The sequence below is a fragment of the Spermophilus citellus genome, assembly GCF_964194105.1.
Source record: "Spermophilus citellus genome assembly, chromosome: 6".
Classification (NCBI taxonomy): Eukaryota; Metazoa; Chordata; class Mammalia; order Rodentia; family Sciuridae; genus Spermophilus; species Spermophilus citellus.
This window is the reverse complement of record NC_138187.1, coordinates 121,787,912-121,806,393: the sequence shown is the minus strand read 5'-3', so window position 1 is coordinate 121,806,393 and position 18,482 is coordinate 121,787,912. Positions and strand designations below refer to the sequence as shown.

Genomic DNA, 18,482 nt, shown 5'->3' with positions numbered 1-18,482 from the left:
GACTGTGTCAACCCAGTATGTTTGGTCTGCGACTCTCTTAAAAAAAAAACCCTAAAAATTATAAATAAGAAAGTGTGGGTGGAATCTTAAAATAATATTGTATTTGTGACCACTATATAAACTGACTTGGTGGGGAAAACCAAATATTTTTACTTGATGGTTTTGTAGAAGATGAAGAAAATTTGTTTTTAGCTCACCTTAAGAGATCAACATTCTGGAATTGGCTGGATCATGTGGGTCTATTAGTGGTCACTCTCAACTGCTCGAGGAGAGGAGTTCAGTGAAAATAATCTTGTGTATCTTGGTGGGACCCTGAATTCTGCGTCATAGCACAGTGTCATAGAACAGGGTGGCAAAATGATAGTTGGTTGCAGTTCAGTATAATCTAGAAACAACACTATTGTTACCAGGCTTTTATGATATTATAACCCTCATTAAGTGAATTGCTTTCATTTAATTTTCATTTTACAAAGGGAATAATTTAAAAATGGTAGAAATATATGTTGCTAATTATTGCATAGTAATTTGATGATTAAAATGACAAATCCTGGGTAAAATAAATTAAAGAGGAGGCTGATGAACACCGGGTTTGTTAACTCATCTCTTAATCTTTTTTTTTTTTTTTTTTTGGCTCTTTTGCTCTTTGTGAAACTATAGAACTCAGTTCCAGGTACTCCAGAAATCACAAGCCAGATTTGTGTGCCCAGGGACCAATTTTGGAAAGAGACAAGGGGGGTCCTGTGGCAAAGGCTGGGTGAATATCGTGCCCTGTGTAAGAATCTTTGGAGAAACAGAAATTGGCTGGGTGTGGTGGCGCGCACCTACAATCCCATTGACTCTGGGAAGAGGATCTCGAGTTCAATTCCAGTCTCAGCAACTTAGTAAAGTCCTAGCAACTCAGCTACTCAGCAAAACCCTGTCTCTAAAATTAAAAACACAACAAACAAAAACTAAAAAGGTTGGTGATGTGGCTCAGTGGTTAAATGCCCCTGAGTTTAATTCCTGATACCAAATATTGTAAGGTTTTTGAAAAGGAATTGCCTCATATAGTTCAGTAGAGGACACAAAATTAGCCTTTGCTTCTGGGGACCTAAATAGAAAAAGAAATTATCCATTGAATTGAGGCAAGTTCTCCAGCTGGGAAATATCAGGTTATTTACTTTTAAGAACCTTCCTTCTTGCAATTAGAGGTTGCGTAGACATTGTTCTCACTTAATTTTGAGATTCCCCTCACCCCCACCTGCACTCCCCCCCCCCCCAGGAATAACAAGAAGCGTTACTCACACCTGAACCTTCTCATCTTTCTATTGGATTATAAATCTTAAAAGAAAACAGAATCCTACCTTTCATTTTGTGTACTTACCACCTGGTGCCCTCAAAGCCTGCAAAACCTGCTCCAAATAGGATTAGGGTTCAGTTACATTGCTATATTCAATTTCTCTGAAGACATCTTAAAGAACATATTTTTTTCAAGTTGAGGTGTTTGTTATTAAAGGGAAAGAATTAAATTTTGGAAAGTGATCTGTAAATGTTTAGGAGACAGGTTGCAATATACCCGTATTTCTGAATAGAGCAGTCATCCTTGGGAGCATCTCAAGATTAGCAAGTGATGAAGAGATGTAGATCAAGGCTCTGAACTAGTGTTCCTCCACAGAGAAGGAGCAAGAAAGTCTGTGCAGGTAGACTATTGCCATGAGTAGAAAATAGGACAGTTCTGTTCTATGTATTTTTAAATCTCATTCCTTATGTTGTAATTTTTAATTTTTTATGTGTCTCCATGTCCACAGAAGACTACACTAAAGTGGAACACATTTCTAATTCTTAAATGCATATATATTTAGATTTGCTCATGTAATACTTTTCCCACTGCTGACGATGTTCAATCAAAAGCATTTAGAAACCACCAGGGCAGATGAAAAGGCTGTGTTCAGGGATCTCTGTGTATCTGACTGAATATAGGAACCCAGCTGGGAGTACATTTTCTGCATAAAGAGATCTCCCAGCAGATTTTCAATTTTATATTTCCGTTTCTATTTCTGCAGGGGACATGTTGTAGTGGCTGGCAGATGACCTTAGTGATTGGTATCTAATTCTTCTTGATAGCCCTTTGTCCTCTCACCAGTGTTTTGGGGCCAAAAGGGTCTTGGGAAGTCACAGGGTTTAAAATATATGAATAAACACATCCTCATTGCTAAGAGGAGTGAGTACCCAGTGATTCCCTAAAACATGAGAAAAATGATTTAACGAAATGTCCCTTGATTGATTTTTTAAGAGTGCCTGTGATTTACAGTCAAATTTCTAGTTGTAAAGCTAATTATATTTGAGAATTAATGTTGGTTTTCTATGTTCTGTTTTTAATGTCAGTTGTTTTATTATTCATTTGTCCAGAAATCTGGGATGATACATTGTTAACCCATGTTTGCCTCAGGCTTGCCTTATAAACAGATCTGAATCAGCTTTTCTCCTTTAAGATCTAAGAAGTAATATTAATCATATAAGAAATGTGTGAAAAATTATCCTTGGTTTATTCAGGCTTGCTTTCACAACTTGCTCTCTTGTTCCATACATGACTGTAAAAAACATAATAACTATTAGTTGACAATAATCAAAAATTGAAGGAAAGCCAAATAATGACCTAGTTCAACACAATTTATAATTCCTTTTGAATCTGGTGTTTCCTTTAACGTAACAGCAGGCAGGATTAAAGGGGGTCATGCAAGCTAAGAAATATTTCCACAGCTTTGTTTAGAAGTTGCCCAATGAAGTCCTCAACCCCCCTGCCCACCACCCAAACCATGTTAGTTCACAAGCAGTAATATGAATGAGGAAAAAGCCAGATACAAATGTTCACTTCCATCAAGCAATGTCCTTTGCATTACCTAGTTTTCTAATAAAACCCCAAAATTTTAGCCAAAAGAAATTTGGGTATTCTAAGAAATCCTTATGGTTGATACTGTGAAAACAAATTTTCCATTTGAACAAAAATTTTATTCAGCCATCCAAATACATTTTCTTGGAATTCTGACCAGTGAAATTTAGTTTATTTGGTTAAATGATGAGATTTTCTTCATGGACACATGTAGCTAATGAGTTCTTATTGGGTTAATCAGATTTCATGCTTAGTGCCTTGTGTTCCCTTTATAGAAAACACAATTTGGGACTTCCCCAGTTAGAACTCTTCCTCCCTGACACACTCACCTTTACTACATTTTTATAATTTTTTTTCAGTTCCATGATCATTTGTCATCACTTTTTTTGACTTGGCAAAAGCATATTTGTATGTCTCATATTAAGAACTGAGTTTTTTTTTTTTTTTGGAATTGTATTTTAAAAAATCATTATTAGAAATGTAGTTTTTACTAACCAAACTATTGCTTTTCTGTAAAAACATGACTCATTCAATGGGAGCTTACTTAATTAAAGGGAATTTTATTGTGAAAACATGTAAATCTCTGTTTAAAATGCATGGCAAGTTTTTATTTTTCCCAGAATGGTTGTTCTTAGCAGAGAGCCACGAGAAGACAGTACCTGATGTTGCCGAAGAGTTTTGCAACTGGTAGAGACTGGTTATTAACATGCTGTGATTATGCAGATCACTGAGTAAAAATTTGCCAGGAATTCATCAGATAGCAAAAAAAGTACCTGATGAGGAGTGAGGTGTTTTGAAAAATAGTCACCACTACTACTGCCATCACCACAGGAGGGCTCAGAAGAATTGCTTTGATCAAAAAGAGGGTTTGTGTAATTGCCAGGGAGATGTGTTATATTCTGCATTCATTCATTCATTCAGACATATAGTGATCACACACTGTATGTCAAATACAGCTCTCAGCACTATGTGATGATTGCTCTGGTTCCTCCTCTTATGGAACAGATAAATGAAATCCAGGAGAAACAATTAAATGAGGAGCCTTCTCTTTCTGCTTTGTAATACAGGAGAATTCTCGGAGGGTCTGGTCATTTTTCTCTCAGCCAGTAACAGGAGAATTGATATCTTTCTGCATAATTAATGGAATTAGATCCAAACAGTTTAGAAAGCCTTGTGACTGTGGACAAACCACAGAGCTAGTAATTTTTGATTTCAGGATTGAGATATAGAGTCATTGCAGAAACGAGGAAAAAATGTGAGGAGGAAAATAGTAATTGATAGTTATGGCTTCTTCAAGCAAGAAGTAAATTGTACAAAGGTAAGCAAAAAAAAAAAGACTTCAAATTACTCTATATTGAGATTTAAAGGTATTTCTAGGGGTTAGCAATTGCATTAATCTTATATACCATAGATTTTCATCTTTGTAAAGGATGAGTAAGAAAATGTCTTAACCTCTTTTTGTGATCAGGAGACTGCTGTTTTTCTAATAGCAATTTTCCTAATTTTAGATGAAGAACATAGAAGAAAATGTGCCACTGTTTGGATGCTGAAATTTAAAATTCCAACATACAGGTTCAAATGGTAGAAGTGTTTGATTACCATATCACCTTATATTCTTCTGACTCTTGATATATGAAAAATTTGGTTTAGTAAGTGAGCTATTGTTTAGTACTGAAGCCATATGTCCATTTGTAGAAAAGAACATAGGTTTTACAGTATCATTGAAAGATACTTCAGTTCTTGAAGCAATTCAGAGACACTTTATTCAGTTACTTTAACAAAATACACTACAAGAGAAATAATGTCCCACACTATATTAAAGCAAGATAGCTTTAATTAATAAAAATAAAATCAAACAAAAATTTGAAATCAGTTTTCAGTATATAAACTAAAATCCTGGTCGACAAACGTAAAGGGATGACTACCATGAATATCGGTTGGATGAGTGCACCCTAAAGGTCCAAATGTAAAAGCTTGGTCTCCAGGTACTGGGGAATGAGGCTTTGTGTGAGGTTTCTAGGTCATTAGGAGTGTGCCTTCAAAAGAATAATAGGACCCAGTCTCATCTGTCTTGCTTCCTGGCTCATGACCTGAGAGTTTGCTCTGACATATTCTCCTTGACATTGCTATCTGGCACCTTCAACAGAGATCCAAAACAATGAGGCCATCTGATCTTGGTCTGGAACCTCCAGAACATTTGAACTAAATACACCTTTTCTCTTTATAAATTGCTTCAGATATTTTGCTTTAGTAACATAAAGCTAACACACCCATTTTTCTTTAGGATGAAGTTATATGTCCATGTCTGTATTCTATAATTCATATGCATTTTAGAAAACCAGAGGAAGCATTTAGGATAGTCCAGAAGGACTAGATTATTGTCTAAAACTAGGATGTATATTTTTTAAATAAATATTTTGTGACTCAAAAAAAATCACAATAAAGAAAATTAAATACGAGGGAAAGGGCATTGCATATTAAAGTTCTTTACAGACCAACTGTTGGAAATTGTTGGAGTAAACACAGGAAAAGGTAAGGAAGCTTCTGGTAAAATAGTGCTTGTCCGAAGACTCACAGGGCTTTCAGGTAAGAACCCTGAGAAGAAGAGTTTGGACTTTGTGTTTCTATTGCATAGCTAAGTATCTGCTATGCAATATGGGTAAAATGGGCTGGTGGATACTATAGTTTGAATATTAGTCTCCTCCAAAACTCAGATTGAAATTTAATTGCCACTGTAGTTGTATTAAGAGGTGGGACCTTTGAGAGGTTATTGGGCCATGAGGTCTTTACCCTTTTTGATTGAATAGACACTGTCATAAAAGGAAGAGTATGGGCCCCTCTTGCTCTCTCCCTTAACCTTATGTCTTCTGCCATAAGATGAGTCAGGACAAATACCCTCACCAGATACCTGTGCTTTGATATTAGACTTTCCAGCTTCCAGACCTCTGAGAGATAAATTACTAGTTTTCAGTATACTGTTAGAGCAGCATAAATGGACTAAGCAGTGAACAAAGGATAAGAAGGATAATGCCTGAGATTCTAGGTGGCATAGACAACTGGGTCCAATTAAAATAGTGTTTTGTTTTTGGAGCTGGGAAGGCCTGGGTTTGCTCCTTTGCATACTTTCCTGTGTGACCTGCCACATTAATTACTCAACTGAGACTGTGAGGTCTCTATTTTAAAGTAATCATTAAAGTAGGATTTTGGGGGATCAGTGTAGACCGGGGTTTCACTCTTGAGTTCTGAACAGATTGAGTGAGGTTAATTCAGTCATCAGCTTTAGTACTGAAAAGGCATTGGAAATAAGGCTTATTAATGGTCCTGTCCTAGGTCCATAAAAAAATGTGAGTCCTGAGAATACAATTCATCTCAGTATCTATGGAATTGTTTTATTTGTGTAGATGACCGGTAAGCCTTAGTTTTCACTCCTCTCTCCCAATTGGATTCTGAACATCCTGTAAATCAGCTGAAATGAGCATATTGACTGGGTTATACAGGACTATGAGGGCTAGAATGAGAAAAACTTCCCTAGGAGGTACCTGCCCATGACCTCTTGGGCTATTCTGACCCTTAGTCAGTGACTCTTTGGAACCAGGTAGGAAAGGGCTGTCTTAATGCTGGGTAGGGGGATTGTTCACAGCAAAAGTTTAGGAACCTACTTTATGGAGATATTGGTTCCTAGCAATAATGCCAGCATGTACCCTTCCTATATATTTACTAGTTTGACCTGTTAGATTGAATTAGGTTCTGGCTGAGTTCCTTTTGTAAACATCAGAGAAAGAGGACACCATCTAAAAAAGGCTACTACATACCATGTGACTCAGAAAGATTAGTCTTACTTTATCTACTTGGGAAACATTTGTAAGATTTCTGAAACCTTTCAACTTTCACCCCTCTTTGCTATTTTATTACCATCTGTATATTCTAATGATCAGCTAGAAAGCTCTTAAAATGGAAAAAAAAATTTGTGTGTATATTTTCTGTGACAATCAAGGGGTGTGTGGGGGGAAACTGTGATGTAACTATTGCTGTTAGGTTGGTGGGGAACTCCAGAGGTGAGAGCTGCTCAAAGCATCCTGCAGCCTGAATCTCAGAAAGACAAAAGAGCAAAAACAGAGTGGTGGAGATAGTGGTGGGGAAGGATAGAGAAATTACTCTAGATTCATAATAAACAAAAGACACATGTATAGATCTTCTGAATGTAGCTAGGAAATTAATGATTGTAAAGTCAATAAATTTTTTAGCAATTTCTAATTCAAAAATATAACTCTTTTTAGAAACTTATCCTAACATTACAGATATGCTAATCTTGGTAAGAGTCCTGAATCAAGTGAATTGATTAATGTGGAAATTCATTTATAAGTCTTAGATATCAGAAAGTGAGATTTGTATAAAGTGAGATTTGTATGTATAAGTATATACATACTTATATATGTATTAATATATATATATATATATATATATATATATATATATATATATATATATATATATATATACTTTTTTCCTAGATCATCTGACTACCAGTTATTTCAAGAGTGGCAATTAAGGAAAGAAAAACAATTTTTTCCCAAGGTTTAGAATCCACTAAAATTTGTGGGTAGAACATTTTACCCAAATATAGGCCTTTTAGTGATTAAGTGAATTTACTCTTTTCAAACTGTAACATCCTGTTTATAAGAAAGAAGACGTATAAAAAGTCATCTTGATCATGAACTAGCTCTCCTAAAATCCACATCTTGGTGAACTTATGTGTTGATTCACAAGTATTTGGATGGAGATTTTCTGGTTTTTGAAAGAGAAAGTACTTGGAAAAAATGTCATTTTGGTTTCATTGAAATGGAAACATTTGAAAAATGGAATTTGCTGGTGAGCCTATCATATAACAGGTTTCCACACACATTTCTTAAATCAGTTCTGTGAATTTGTGGAGCTGTATCCTCCATGGGCCAAGTCTTAAACATCCTGAAATTCATTTAGCTACCCTAATCCTTCCCATAAATGATTTTTAAAAATAAAGTTCTGCCCAAGGTAAAAATGTTAACTCTAGTTTGAAGGCAATATTGTCCTTTTTAAAAACTGTATTACTAAAATTAGTATTTGTCCCAAAAGAAAGGTGAACCTCTGTCTATATACACGATTTAGCTAATAGAAAAATGCCCCCCACCGACTTTTAATGCTTGCCCTTTAGTATTTGAAAGCGTCACTGTGGGCAACTATAGTTAATGTAATGTAAATAACACTCAGAATATTTGTGCTTAATATATAGTAGCTATTTATCAGCTGTTCTTCTGAATGGGTGAGTTGAATTTTCATGAATTGAGTAAATCCATGACCACTGTTTACACATCCCTAGATTCTATGCTGTTGATCCAAAAGTGCTCATTCCTTATTCTTTGTTTTAGTCACTGTCCCGTCCTCTATTAAGTTACTGCATTATCTCCCCTGTGACGGTCTTTGATCTTCAGAGAGCTCTGCCTTTCAATTGTCACACCAAATAATTGGTCATTGGTTCCAATGCTGCTTCTAAACTGACTCTTCTTCCCATGCCTGCCCTAAATCTGACAACAATTTTCAGCTAGATCATAACAAAAGTTTCTCTTGGAGCTTTGCTGTCAATCCTTCCTTCTCTGTCGCTAAGATCTTTCTGCTCATAGAGTCAAACACGAATATAGGATCAAGCTCTCTATAACCTTTTATTTACTTGCCATTGTGTTAGGATCAAGTCTTTACAATCTGACATGACCTACTTTTCTAAATTCCAGGGTTCTTCCTTCTACTCCCTATTCTCCACTCATTTGGAGTTTTATCAACTACAAAAATCCTCTGACTATACCATATGTTTTCAAACTGAAATTGTTTTTGTCAGCTTTTTCATCATTGTGACCAAGAGACCTGAAAAGAATTTTAGAGGAGAAAAAGGTTATTTGGGGCTCATGATTTCAGAGGTCTCAGTTCATTGACAGGTAACTCCATTGCTCTGGACCAGAGACAGAACATCATAGAAGAAATGTGTTTGTGGAGGAGGAAATCAACTCAGGATATGGCAGTTAGAAGAGAGAGAGAGAGAGAGAGAGAGAGAGAGAGAGAGAGCTCACCAGAGCATGCGCTCAGCGTACCAAGGACAAAATATAAACCACAAAGGCACACCCCCACTGACCTACCTCCTCCAATCACACCCTACCTCCTACAGTTTCTGCCTAGTTAATTCCTATAAGGGGATTAACTTATTGATTGGGTTACAACTCTCATCATCTAAACGTTTTGCTTCTGAACCTTCTTGCATTGTCCCCCACATGAGCTTTTGGGAGAATACCTCATATCTAAACCATAGCAGGAATATTCCATATTTTGGTATTCATTACGTAAGACTCAATTTCTCTCCCTCTCCCTCTTCCAGAAATAAAATTCGTTTCTCCAATGTCCTCTCATAGTACTTTTTAATTCTTTTTTTTTTTTTGCCACTACTTGATGTATTCCACTGTGGTTTTCCACGTGAGGCTTTCTTAGGCTAAATTCTGATTTTCTAAAGACAGGGACTTAATTCTTCACTGGTGAAAATAAGCAAGGATTTTAGTATTAGGAATTTAATATGTATTACTTTTAATATGTGTTGAATAAAGAATGAATACTTGAGTTTGTCAGGATGAACCCAAGTACTATATACAACTATAAAGCTCTAATAAAAACATATATGTATATATAAATATATATGTGTTTCTATGTGTGTGTGTGTGTATATATATATTTGTGTGTGTGTGTGTGTGTATAATTTAGGAAAATAAAGGAAAAATTTTGAGTGTACCTAAAATGTCCCTCTAAAATAAAAAGATTGTGTTGAAATGTATACAGATTTTCATATGTGCAGTTTTTGTACCAAATAAATGGAGAAGTTTCTCAAGGGTAAGAGTAGAAGAAAAGACCTCCTTTGCCAAAATCTTCCTTGAGAACTAGGGATTTAAATTTATGAAAAATATGGGAATTCCTTTGAAAAGTTAGAGAATAATGAATGGCAGTATTACCTGAAAATTGCTGTTTGTTCTCAATCCATCTATGAAGGTGTTATTTCTGGCACTGGTTATCAATCCAATTGATTGTAATAATGACTTTAAAATAAGAACTATCACTGGAGTTGCTCACTTTCTATTCAGTTTGGTCATAAATCAATTGGGTAGCATGTATTTATTGGCAGTAAGGTAAAAATATATAGTAGTTGCATTCCCAGAAAAAGTATATGCTCTATTTTCTACTTGTTACAATAGAAATGGAAAGAGACATTAGTATACACATGCAATAATTAAGTGCTGGATTAGTTAAGACTGATTACAATAAATAACATGAAAAAGAAACTTGGAACAAAGAAAAATCATTATGACTCAGAAAGTAATGAAAGGTCTCACTAAGAAGTACTTATGTCACCTGATCTTAAAAGACATAAGGATGAACATGAGTGAAAATGAGAGTTCAATGTGAAGAAAAAATATGGATCAATTTGATAACAATATTAGATTTCTATGTCATGCAAGCCAAGGGTCAGTTGATAATTTTAGCAAATATCTAGATTGTTTACTTTTAGGGATATGAAGTTATTTTGTTCTACTTTGTTTTTCTCTTACAGGCGGATCAGATATTGAGTATCTAGACTTCTACAAGCCTGTTGTGTGGTTTTGGATACTTGTAGGGCTTGCTTACTTTGCTGCTGTCCTGAGTATGATTGGAGATTGGCTCCGAGTGATATCTAAAAAGACAAAAGAAGAGGTGAGAATGAAGAAGTGTGGAAAACACTTCTATTTGGTTTATTCAGTAAAGGTTAATTCTTAAAATATGTACATTTTAAATATTTAAGCATTATTTAAATTTTTTAATATTTGCATTTGGTGTTAATTTGATGTATGAGGCAAAGGAAAAATATATCGGAGTTATAATTCATCACTTAAAATATTTACTAAACATCTTTTATGTGCCAGATGCTAAGATCTGAGGTTAATTTGTAATGGAAAAAGATGTAATGGATATATTTTCTTAATTTTTTTGCTTTCTTTTTTTCCTCAAGGGTACAAAGTGAATTTTATTCTTTTAAGAAAAATATTTATTTAGAGATATCTGTAGTATGAAATAGTAAATGTTTTATATAATGCTGACAGTTTTTGCTCTATTCAGTTCATGTTTCTTATGACTTTATAAATGTGCACATGAACACATATGTCCACACACATATTTATTCCAAAGCCATATGCATTATGGTCATTTCCTCTGTGTACATATTTCAACTCTCCAGAAAGATGCCTTTTTGTTTATCTTATATACATGTAGAAATGGACATTATAATTTTATTAATACAAAATCTTAAAAAATTTAAAATTGAAATACTGGTTTTGAAATGTTATTCCTTAGAAATTAAATTTTGATTTGTGTGTGTGTATGTGTATGTGGTATTGAAGGTCTAATCCAGAACCTGTAAGCACTAATATGAGCTTTATCCCTAGCACTTTTTAATTTTGTTTTGAGACAGGGTCTTGTTAAGTTGCTGAGGCTGGCCTCAAACTTGTGATATTTCTGTCCTAGGATCATAGGTGTGTGCCATCACACCTGGTTTAAGTTTCTTATTTACATGTCTATAGGTTCTATACGTTGAAGCATGAATGAGTAGTTTTTTTTAATGAATTCTGTAATTTTTACTTTGAGGTCTTAGTCAACTTTGAGAGAATAACAAATCTGTAACATGAGCACCTCTACTACTCATTGTCTTCCTTTAATTTTCTTCTCTATTTCATTATCTGCTATTCATAGACTGCAAGACACCAGGATCAAATTTTTGCCACACGCAAGGTTCTTTAAACATACCCGCCCAAAATGAAATTAGATAATTAATAATGAAATTAATTTCTCTCTATAAAAGTTTTCTTCCAAATTTTAAATTTGCACAAGTTTTAAATAAATACCAAGATACCTATAGTTACTGGCAAGAGTTTAATTTATCCAATGCTTTCTTTCATATTTCCCAGCTAGGAAATCACTTAGTCTCTATGTATTAACCTGTATATTAATTGTACCATAAAATCAAAATTGTTTTATTTAAACAAATCAGCAAGACAGTATGCTTGATATGCTAGCTTAAATAGTGTGAAAAGTCTTCTTTTGAATGGACCTGAGTATGGATTCCCCTTAGTCAGGTTCAGTGTGTGTGTGTGTGTGTGTGTGTGTGCGCGCGCGTGCGCGCGTGTGTGTGTGTGTGTGGGGGGTTATTCTAACTTCATGGGCACATTTAAGGATCTTGATATGCTAAGGAATAAAAGGAACTTGTAGAATATGTTTTGGGTAACAGTGGAAATGAGAGCTGCTCAAATATCCAGCCATAAAAAAGTGACTTTCAAAGGAATTTAAACACACACACAAATTTATCTCTAAGTAAAATAGCTTTTACCAGAACAAATGCAATATAGTTTGATAATTAGTAAAAATATTATTTGGTGATACACACATATGTGTAGGATAAATATATTCTGTGTTACGTACATACCCACTAACACTGTGGATCAAAGTCATAAAGTGTGAAAACCACTAAGGCACATGTAATATGGGGGGACAGCATTAAGTCTTGATCAAATTGGTATAGAATATTTGATTGAAGTTTTTAAATCTACATCAGTAAGAAGCAGTGTTTTTTGTGATAGGACAAGCTGGTATAAAATATTAGCACACTTTTCCAGAGTAATGAGATCACCATCTGTAATAGTCTTGGGCTGTTACAACAAAGTACCATGGACTGGGGGCATGAACACACATTTATTTTCTCAGTTCTGAAAACTGTTAAACTGGCAGGGTTGGTTCTCATGAGGGCTTACTCCTTGGCTTGCAGATGGCACCTTTTTACTGTGTCCTCACATGGCCTTTCCTCTGTGCCCATTTGTGGAGAGCAAGTCCTGTGTCTCTTCCTCTTATAAGACACCAGTTTTATTGGATCAGGGGCCCAGTCTTATGGCCTCATTTAACCACCTTCTTAAAAGTGCTCTCTCCAAATACAGTCACATTGGGGGTTGTGGCTTCAACATATAAATTGTGAGAGGACATAATTCAGGCCAAGACACTGTTCTTTCAAAGAAGTTTATATTTCTGCATAACTGGTTTAGTATATATGAAAAGCAAGGTCATGTGCCCACTTTTGAAGGATCACTATGACTTTCAGCTAAAGTATGAGTGTGTTTTCATGCCAATTAAACATGGAGAAGAAGGAAACTTTTTTTTTTGTCTTACCACAAATCTTTTGGCATCTACCTAGTGTTTTGAGTAACATGTACTTTCTGGTAATTGCATCTGTAGAAAGCTCTCATGAGTAAAGGGCATGACCAAAAGTTTATGTGAACCCTCTGAAGCTGCAGCTGCTCTAGATGACTGAGACAGTTGAAATAGAATTTTCAATTCGAGCAGATGTGTATTTTCTGATTTATAGTGCAATTTAGGGAAATGCAGAATGGGGCCACAAATTCAACAGAGTGTGAAAAAAGAAAGGGAAAGGCAATTTATAATTTATCCGAAGATTATTTGGGACAAAAATTTTATAAATGAAATACTACTCAGATTTTTATAGCAATGGATAAAAATATTATTCAATAATTTTGACTTTGAAATAACCCAATCAAAGGTATAATTAAATTAAAACCAACTAAATGTACCTAATTTTCATCTTTACATGGATGAACTGGTGCCAGGTGACTGTTCAGTATGTATTCCTTATTTTTTGTGCCTCAACCATTCGAGATATTCCATCTTTTAAATTTTTTCATAATTTTCAGAAGTAATAGGTTATTTCTTTTTGGCATGGGGGAATCAAACCTAGGGCCTCACACATGCAAAGCATGGCTTCTACCACTGAGCTGCCACCGCAGCCCAACAAGACTATTTCTAGTTCTCAGTTTTTAGAAATAAAAATGCTAAAAAATTTAATAACTGAGGATCCTCTACACACACACACACACACACACACACACACACACACACAGAGAGAGAGAGAGAGAGAGAGAGAGAGAGAGAGAGAGAGAGAGAACACAAATGTAACTAGTACAGAATATAAAAAAGAATCAGATTCCCAAGTGATATTACTAAGACACATACATTCCCTGAATGAAAAGATTCAGGCTAATGAAAAAAATCCCAGTCTTATGCTATTTTTTTCAGAAAGAAATCTGTTTTAACCATGTTAGTAAAATATGCTCATACAGAGCTAATCATATGGGGCCTTAATTCGTTTTTAAATGAAACATGCTATTTTCAATGAAGAATAACAAACTGAATAACTTTTCCCTGGAGACATGCATTTCTGAAAAGTGTTTGTCTCCTTATGTTTAAAGCTCTAATGGGAAGTAGGAATATGTTTAACAGTAAAGATTAATGTAACCAGCTATCTTTTCTATAAGCCTATGTACTGTCCTCTGAGGAAATGATGGTTCCATGTAGAAGATAAAGATTATTTAGGTATTCTGCATAACACACTATAACTGCTTCCTGAGGCAGGTGTAATGAAAATAAGATGGGGTTGTGGCTCAGCAATAGAGCATTTGCCTGGCATGTGGAAGACCCTGGGTTTGATCCTGAGCACCACATAAAAATAAACAAAGATACTGTGTTCATGTATAACTAAAAAATATTTTTAAAAAAGATGTGACTACAAAGTGAGGTGATACCTCCACTTGCTTAAGAAGCAAGCAGGGAAGAGTGTGTCCTTGTTACAGGGAGGCCTTGCTCAAGTTACTTGTGGTTTACATTTCTTGTGGTTGAGAACTGTGATGTGTATGTACTGCCCAGATCCATTTCCACGCACCACAGTGTTTGGTATGTTCCTGTGTCCATACGAGATAAACACCAGCACAGCCCCTACCACAGCTTGCCAGGCCTGTCAGGCTGTCTGGCAAAAGAGCCAGCCATAGTGAATGTAGCACCAAGCAACACTTCTTTATTATATTATTTCTTTAGTATGGAGATGTATATGCAACCAGAGATACTCACTCTAAAGAGTTGGCTTTATATCAAAGTAAGGAAAAAACACTTTTCTGGAGAATTCTAATGCAAAGAAACCTTGAAAAACTATTCCTGCTCTGACCCCATTATGCTGAAGGGAGCTGGGAATGTAGAGAGGCATAGTTTTCTTCTGTTGGTTACCTGATGACAGTAGCGTTGGTCTTCCCTGAACTTCACTCATCATGACAGTGACCCTTTCAGTGAAAGAGCTGCTCTTTATCTTGGCCAGAAATTAGCGATTGGAGAACAGTCGCAGTCTGAGCCTGGAAATTTTGCAATAGAATATGTGTGATTATCATTTCTTATAGGAGATGTACTTTAAATATGAAAGATTTTATATCCCATTTTGAAATAGCTTAAAACCTTAGGGAACTCTGAGAGGATTTTTAAATAAGCAGAAAAGATACTCTTGGCAGCAGTGAGAAATAAAGGTTACAAGGAAACAGAGCTGGATGCAGAGAACTCAGTTGGGAGAGATTATTTCAGGAATCCAGGTAATAGAGAACAGAGTCTGTGGTGGCAGTGAGAGAGGGGTAGAAGTATGGGTTTTAAAAAGATTTAGTGACCCAAGGAATAGAATTTGGTAACTTATTAGCTGTCAGCAGAAATCGAGAGAAGATGACACAATTCTAACATTGGGAAGGATTATCCAACACAGGAAAGAATACAGGAAAACAAAATTTTGAGTAGATGGGAGGAATAAGATAGTTTCATTGTAGACACAATTTTAATTGACTGATATGTTTTTGACATCCAGGTGATTAATTCAAGTCTAGAAAATTGACAGTTTGGGAATTTGGGTCTTCACTACATAAATGGTAATGGAAGTTGTGAATATAGATGAATTCACCTCATAAAGATTTTTAAAATAAGTCGACAACAGATCTAAAAATGGCCTCCAAAATAACGCCTTCAGTGATGTGGAGACACCAAAGGACTGTTTAGCAAATTATGTGACTAAATTGATCCATAGTAGGATCTGTTGAAAAGGCAAGGAAGGTGAGGTTTTGAAGAGAGGGTAGTGAAAGTGATCAGATTTGTTAATGATAGTGGTGAATATATGAACAAAGTAGCTAGAATTCCTTCCACAGCTGTGCTCCAGGGCTGCCACTCCTGTATAAAACAGTGCAAATATCATGCTGTAGAATTTGTACAATGCAATGTATATATGGTAGTTCTTAGGTACATCAAGCATAATTCCAAGGGGCAACTTTCACAGTGCTTTTATGGAAATGGAGCCTGTGCAGCCCAACTAAGAGAAACTTGTTCTTGTGCATGCATACATGGTGAATATGGATGTCTGTGGGGTGGGAGTGAGCTATGATGATGGTGGGACCTGCCAGCAAGGGGCATACCTGGAGCATCATGGAAAGGAGGTAGGGATTAGAATTGTATAATATCTCATTCATTTCTAAATTATTTATTCATTCCCTGAAAAATACCAATAAAGTGCTTAGATTTGATGAAGCAGTACTGGGTGCTAGGAGATACTCTGCCTATAGTGGTTTGAGGTCAGTCTGTCTATTGGTTAAGACTCCACAGGTGGTGTGTTTCCTTCCTGATCTGCATTCATTTTGACTTTTTCATCCCTTTAGGATAGAAATTGGAGTTGGAATAAGAAGGTGCTTAGCCTGTGATTTAGAGATCATTTCTTAAAATAGCCTGCTTTTGCTTTTTTCTATACTATCTCTTCTTCTTTCCAGCCATGTACTCCCCTTCCTCCCATCCACCTTTCTTCCTTTTGTCTTAAGACTGTGTGTCAGACTTTCAGGTAATGTCTTTGATTTGTAACATATGGCAGGGAAGTGCAAAATACTGATTAGTACAAATTTTTTTTTTTCTTGGTGGTAGTATTTTTCTTATTACAGTCCTAAAGTAGTTAAAAATCACCATTTTAAGTTGGACTATGGGCATAGAATACAGTGATCGTAAAACTTCTCAGATTTACATTTAATGCATATAACTCTGCTTCAGCCAAAGGGTGAGAAAAATAAAGTAAAGGCTATTAAAATGAAGGCACATAAAAGGACCTTTTTCTCCTGTCAATAGGAGTATCTCTCACTGTGCTGTGGGGTAAAAGATAGAGAAGTCACACTTTTATAGATAAGTTCCATCTGCTGGTCAACATTTGGCTCTGCCTAGTTGTGCCAAGGAGAAAGTTGCTTCTTTTTCCAATCCTAGTCTGAGTTTATCAGGTTATTATTTATTTAGTAAATAAGCCATTGGGAAGAAGAATAAAAATAAAAGAACAAATAACAATATAAGACTTAAATTATTCTTTAAAGCAACAGTAATTGCCAGGAGTCAGTAAATATCTAATTTAGATTCTAGGTGAATTTTATGGTCAGTCATTTCTGCAGAACCAAGACTCCAAATTATATCTCTGTGTAGTTTTGGTATTTATGTTGCATATTATGAACCTTTTTGGGTTTAGTATTAGGGACATTTTTACAAATCAAAATATATGTTAAAAATAAAATAGGATTTGAAAGACCTTTCTTAGAGAATACACTTTAAGTAATTTATCTTTTAATACTAAATGAGGTCATGATTAAATAAACAGCTATCAAATGACAATGGCTAATATGGAAGCCACCAAAGGGTGTAGTATCTTGCTTATGCTTCTACAACTTCTGCAATGGAGGAGTCAGTCAGCAACCCAGAAGATTCGACCCCATGGCCCTACTTTTTTCACCCTTTTGCCGTGCTGCCTCCCAGGTGTTCAAGGTGTTGGTTATATGTTGTTATTAAGCCCCTCCTCTTCTTCCTCCTCTACCTCCTTTTCGTGGATAATAGTAACTCATTAAGAACAAGTGTCCAAATTTGACCTATTTATCACTGTGTAACTACAGAGAAGGGTATTAAAAATTTAATGTGGTCACTAATTATGTATGGATCAAGGACATGTTGAAATCTGTTCTGACATTCTTTTAAGGGGATGGATATGATTTGCATTATTTCTGAAAAGTGCTATGAGCTTTGGGTCCCAGAGAGCTGAGATTTAATTCTAACTCAACTATTTCCTGGCTCTGCAAACTTCACAATATATGATAATACCAGATTTCTCTGAGTCTCCATTTTCTTATAAAATAAAAGTAAGGGTACCTCCTTTATGGAACATGAAGATGCTGTGGTTAGAGTGTGTGATGAAGCTACATGGTAGTATTAAATGCTTATTGTTTTTCACCTGCATCTCTCAAGAACTTGGTATTAAATTGTTATCTCAAGCACAAAATTCTGTAAAGTTCTAAGACTATCTTTTATATATTATCATATATTGCTCTAAAGAAAGCATAAGATACTGTAATTACTTCTATGTTTAAAAATTTTTTATCTGATTGAAATAAGTGAGCATACAACAAATAAGAAAACCTCGAGAGTACATGTATTGCTAAAATTTAATAAAAAAAAAAACAGTGCGTAAGAGCACAAGGAAAAATGAGTGTAGAAATTTCAAATATGTTAGATGTTCTGTAGACTTGAAAACTAGTTTCTACCTGAAATGTTCCTTAAATTAACCCAGAATACTATTGTCTTAATTATTTTCTTGAATCACACCCACAGATTTCCTGGTGTCCATCTGTTCCAAACGAAGTAG

General features: G+C 35.3%; 1 protein-coding gene across 4 annotated transcripts in view; it reads left to right on the top strand.

Moving 5' to 3' along the window:
- The window catches only part of KCNK2 (potassium two pore domain channel subfamily K member 2), a 199,791-nt gene that overhangs the window by 146,595 nt on the left and 34,714 nt on the right, over positions 1-18,482 (top strand). For all 4 annotated transcript variants that reach the window (XM_081299759.1, XM_081299760.1, XM_081299758.1 and 1 more), the window contains one exon: positions 10,488-10,627. In XM_081299759.1, the coding sequence (XP_081155885.1) occupies positions 10,488-10,627 (140 nt within the window). The remainder of the gene's footprint in view (positions 1-10,487; positions 10,628-18,482) is intronic.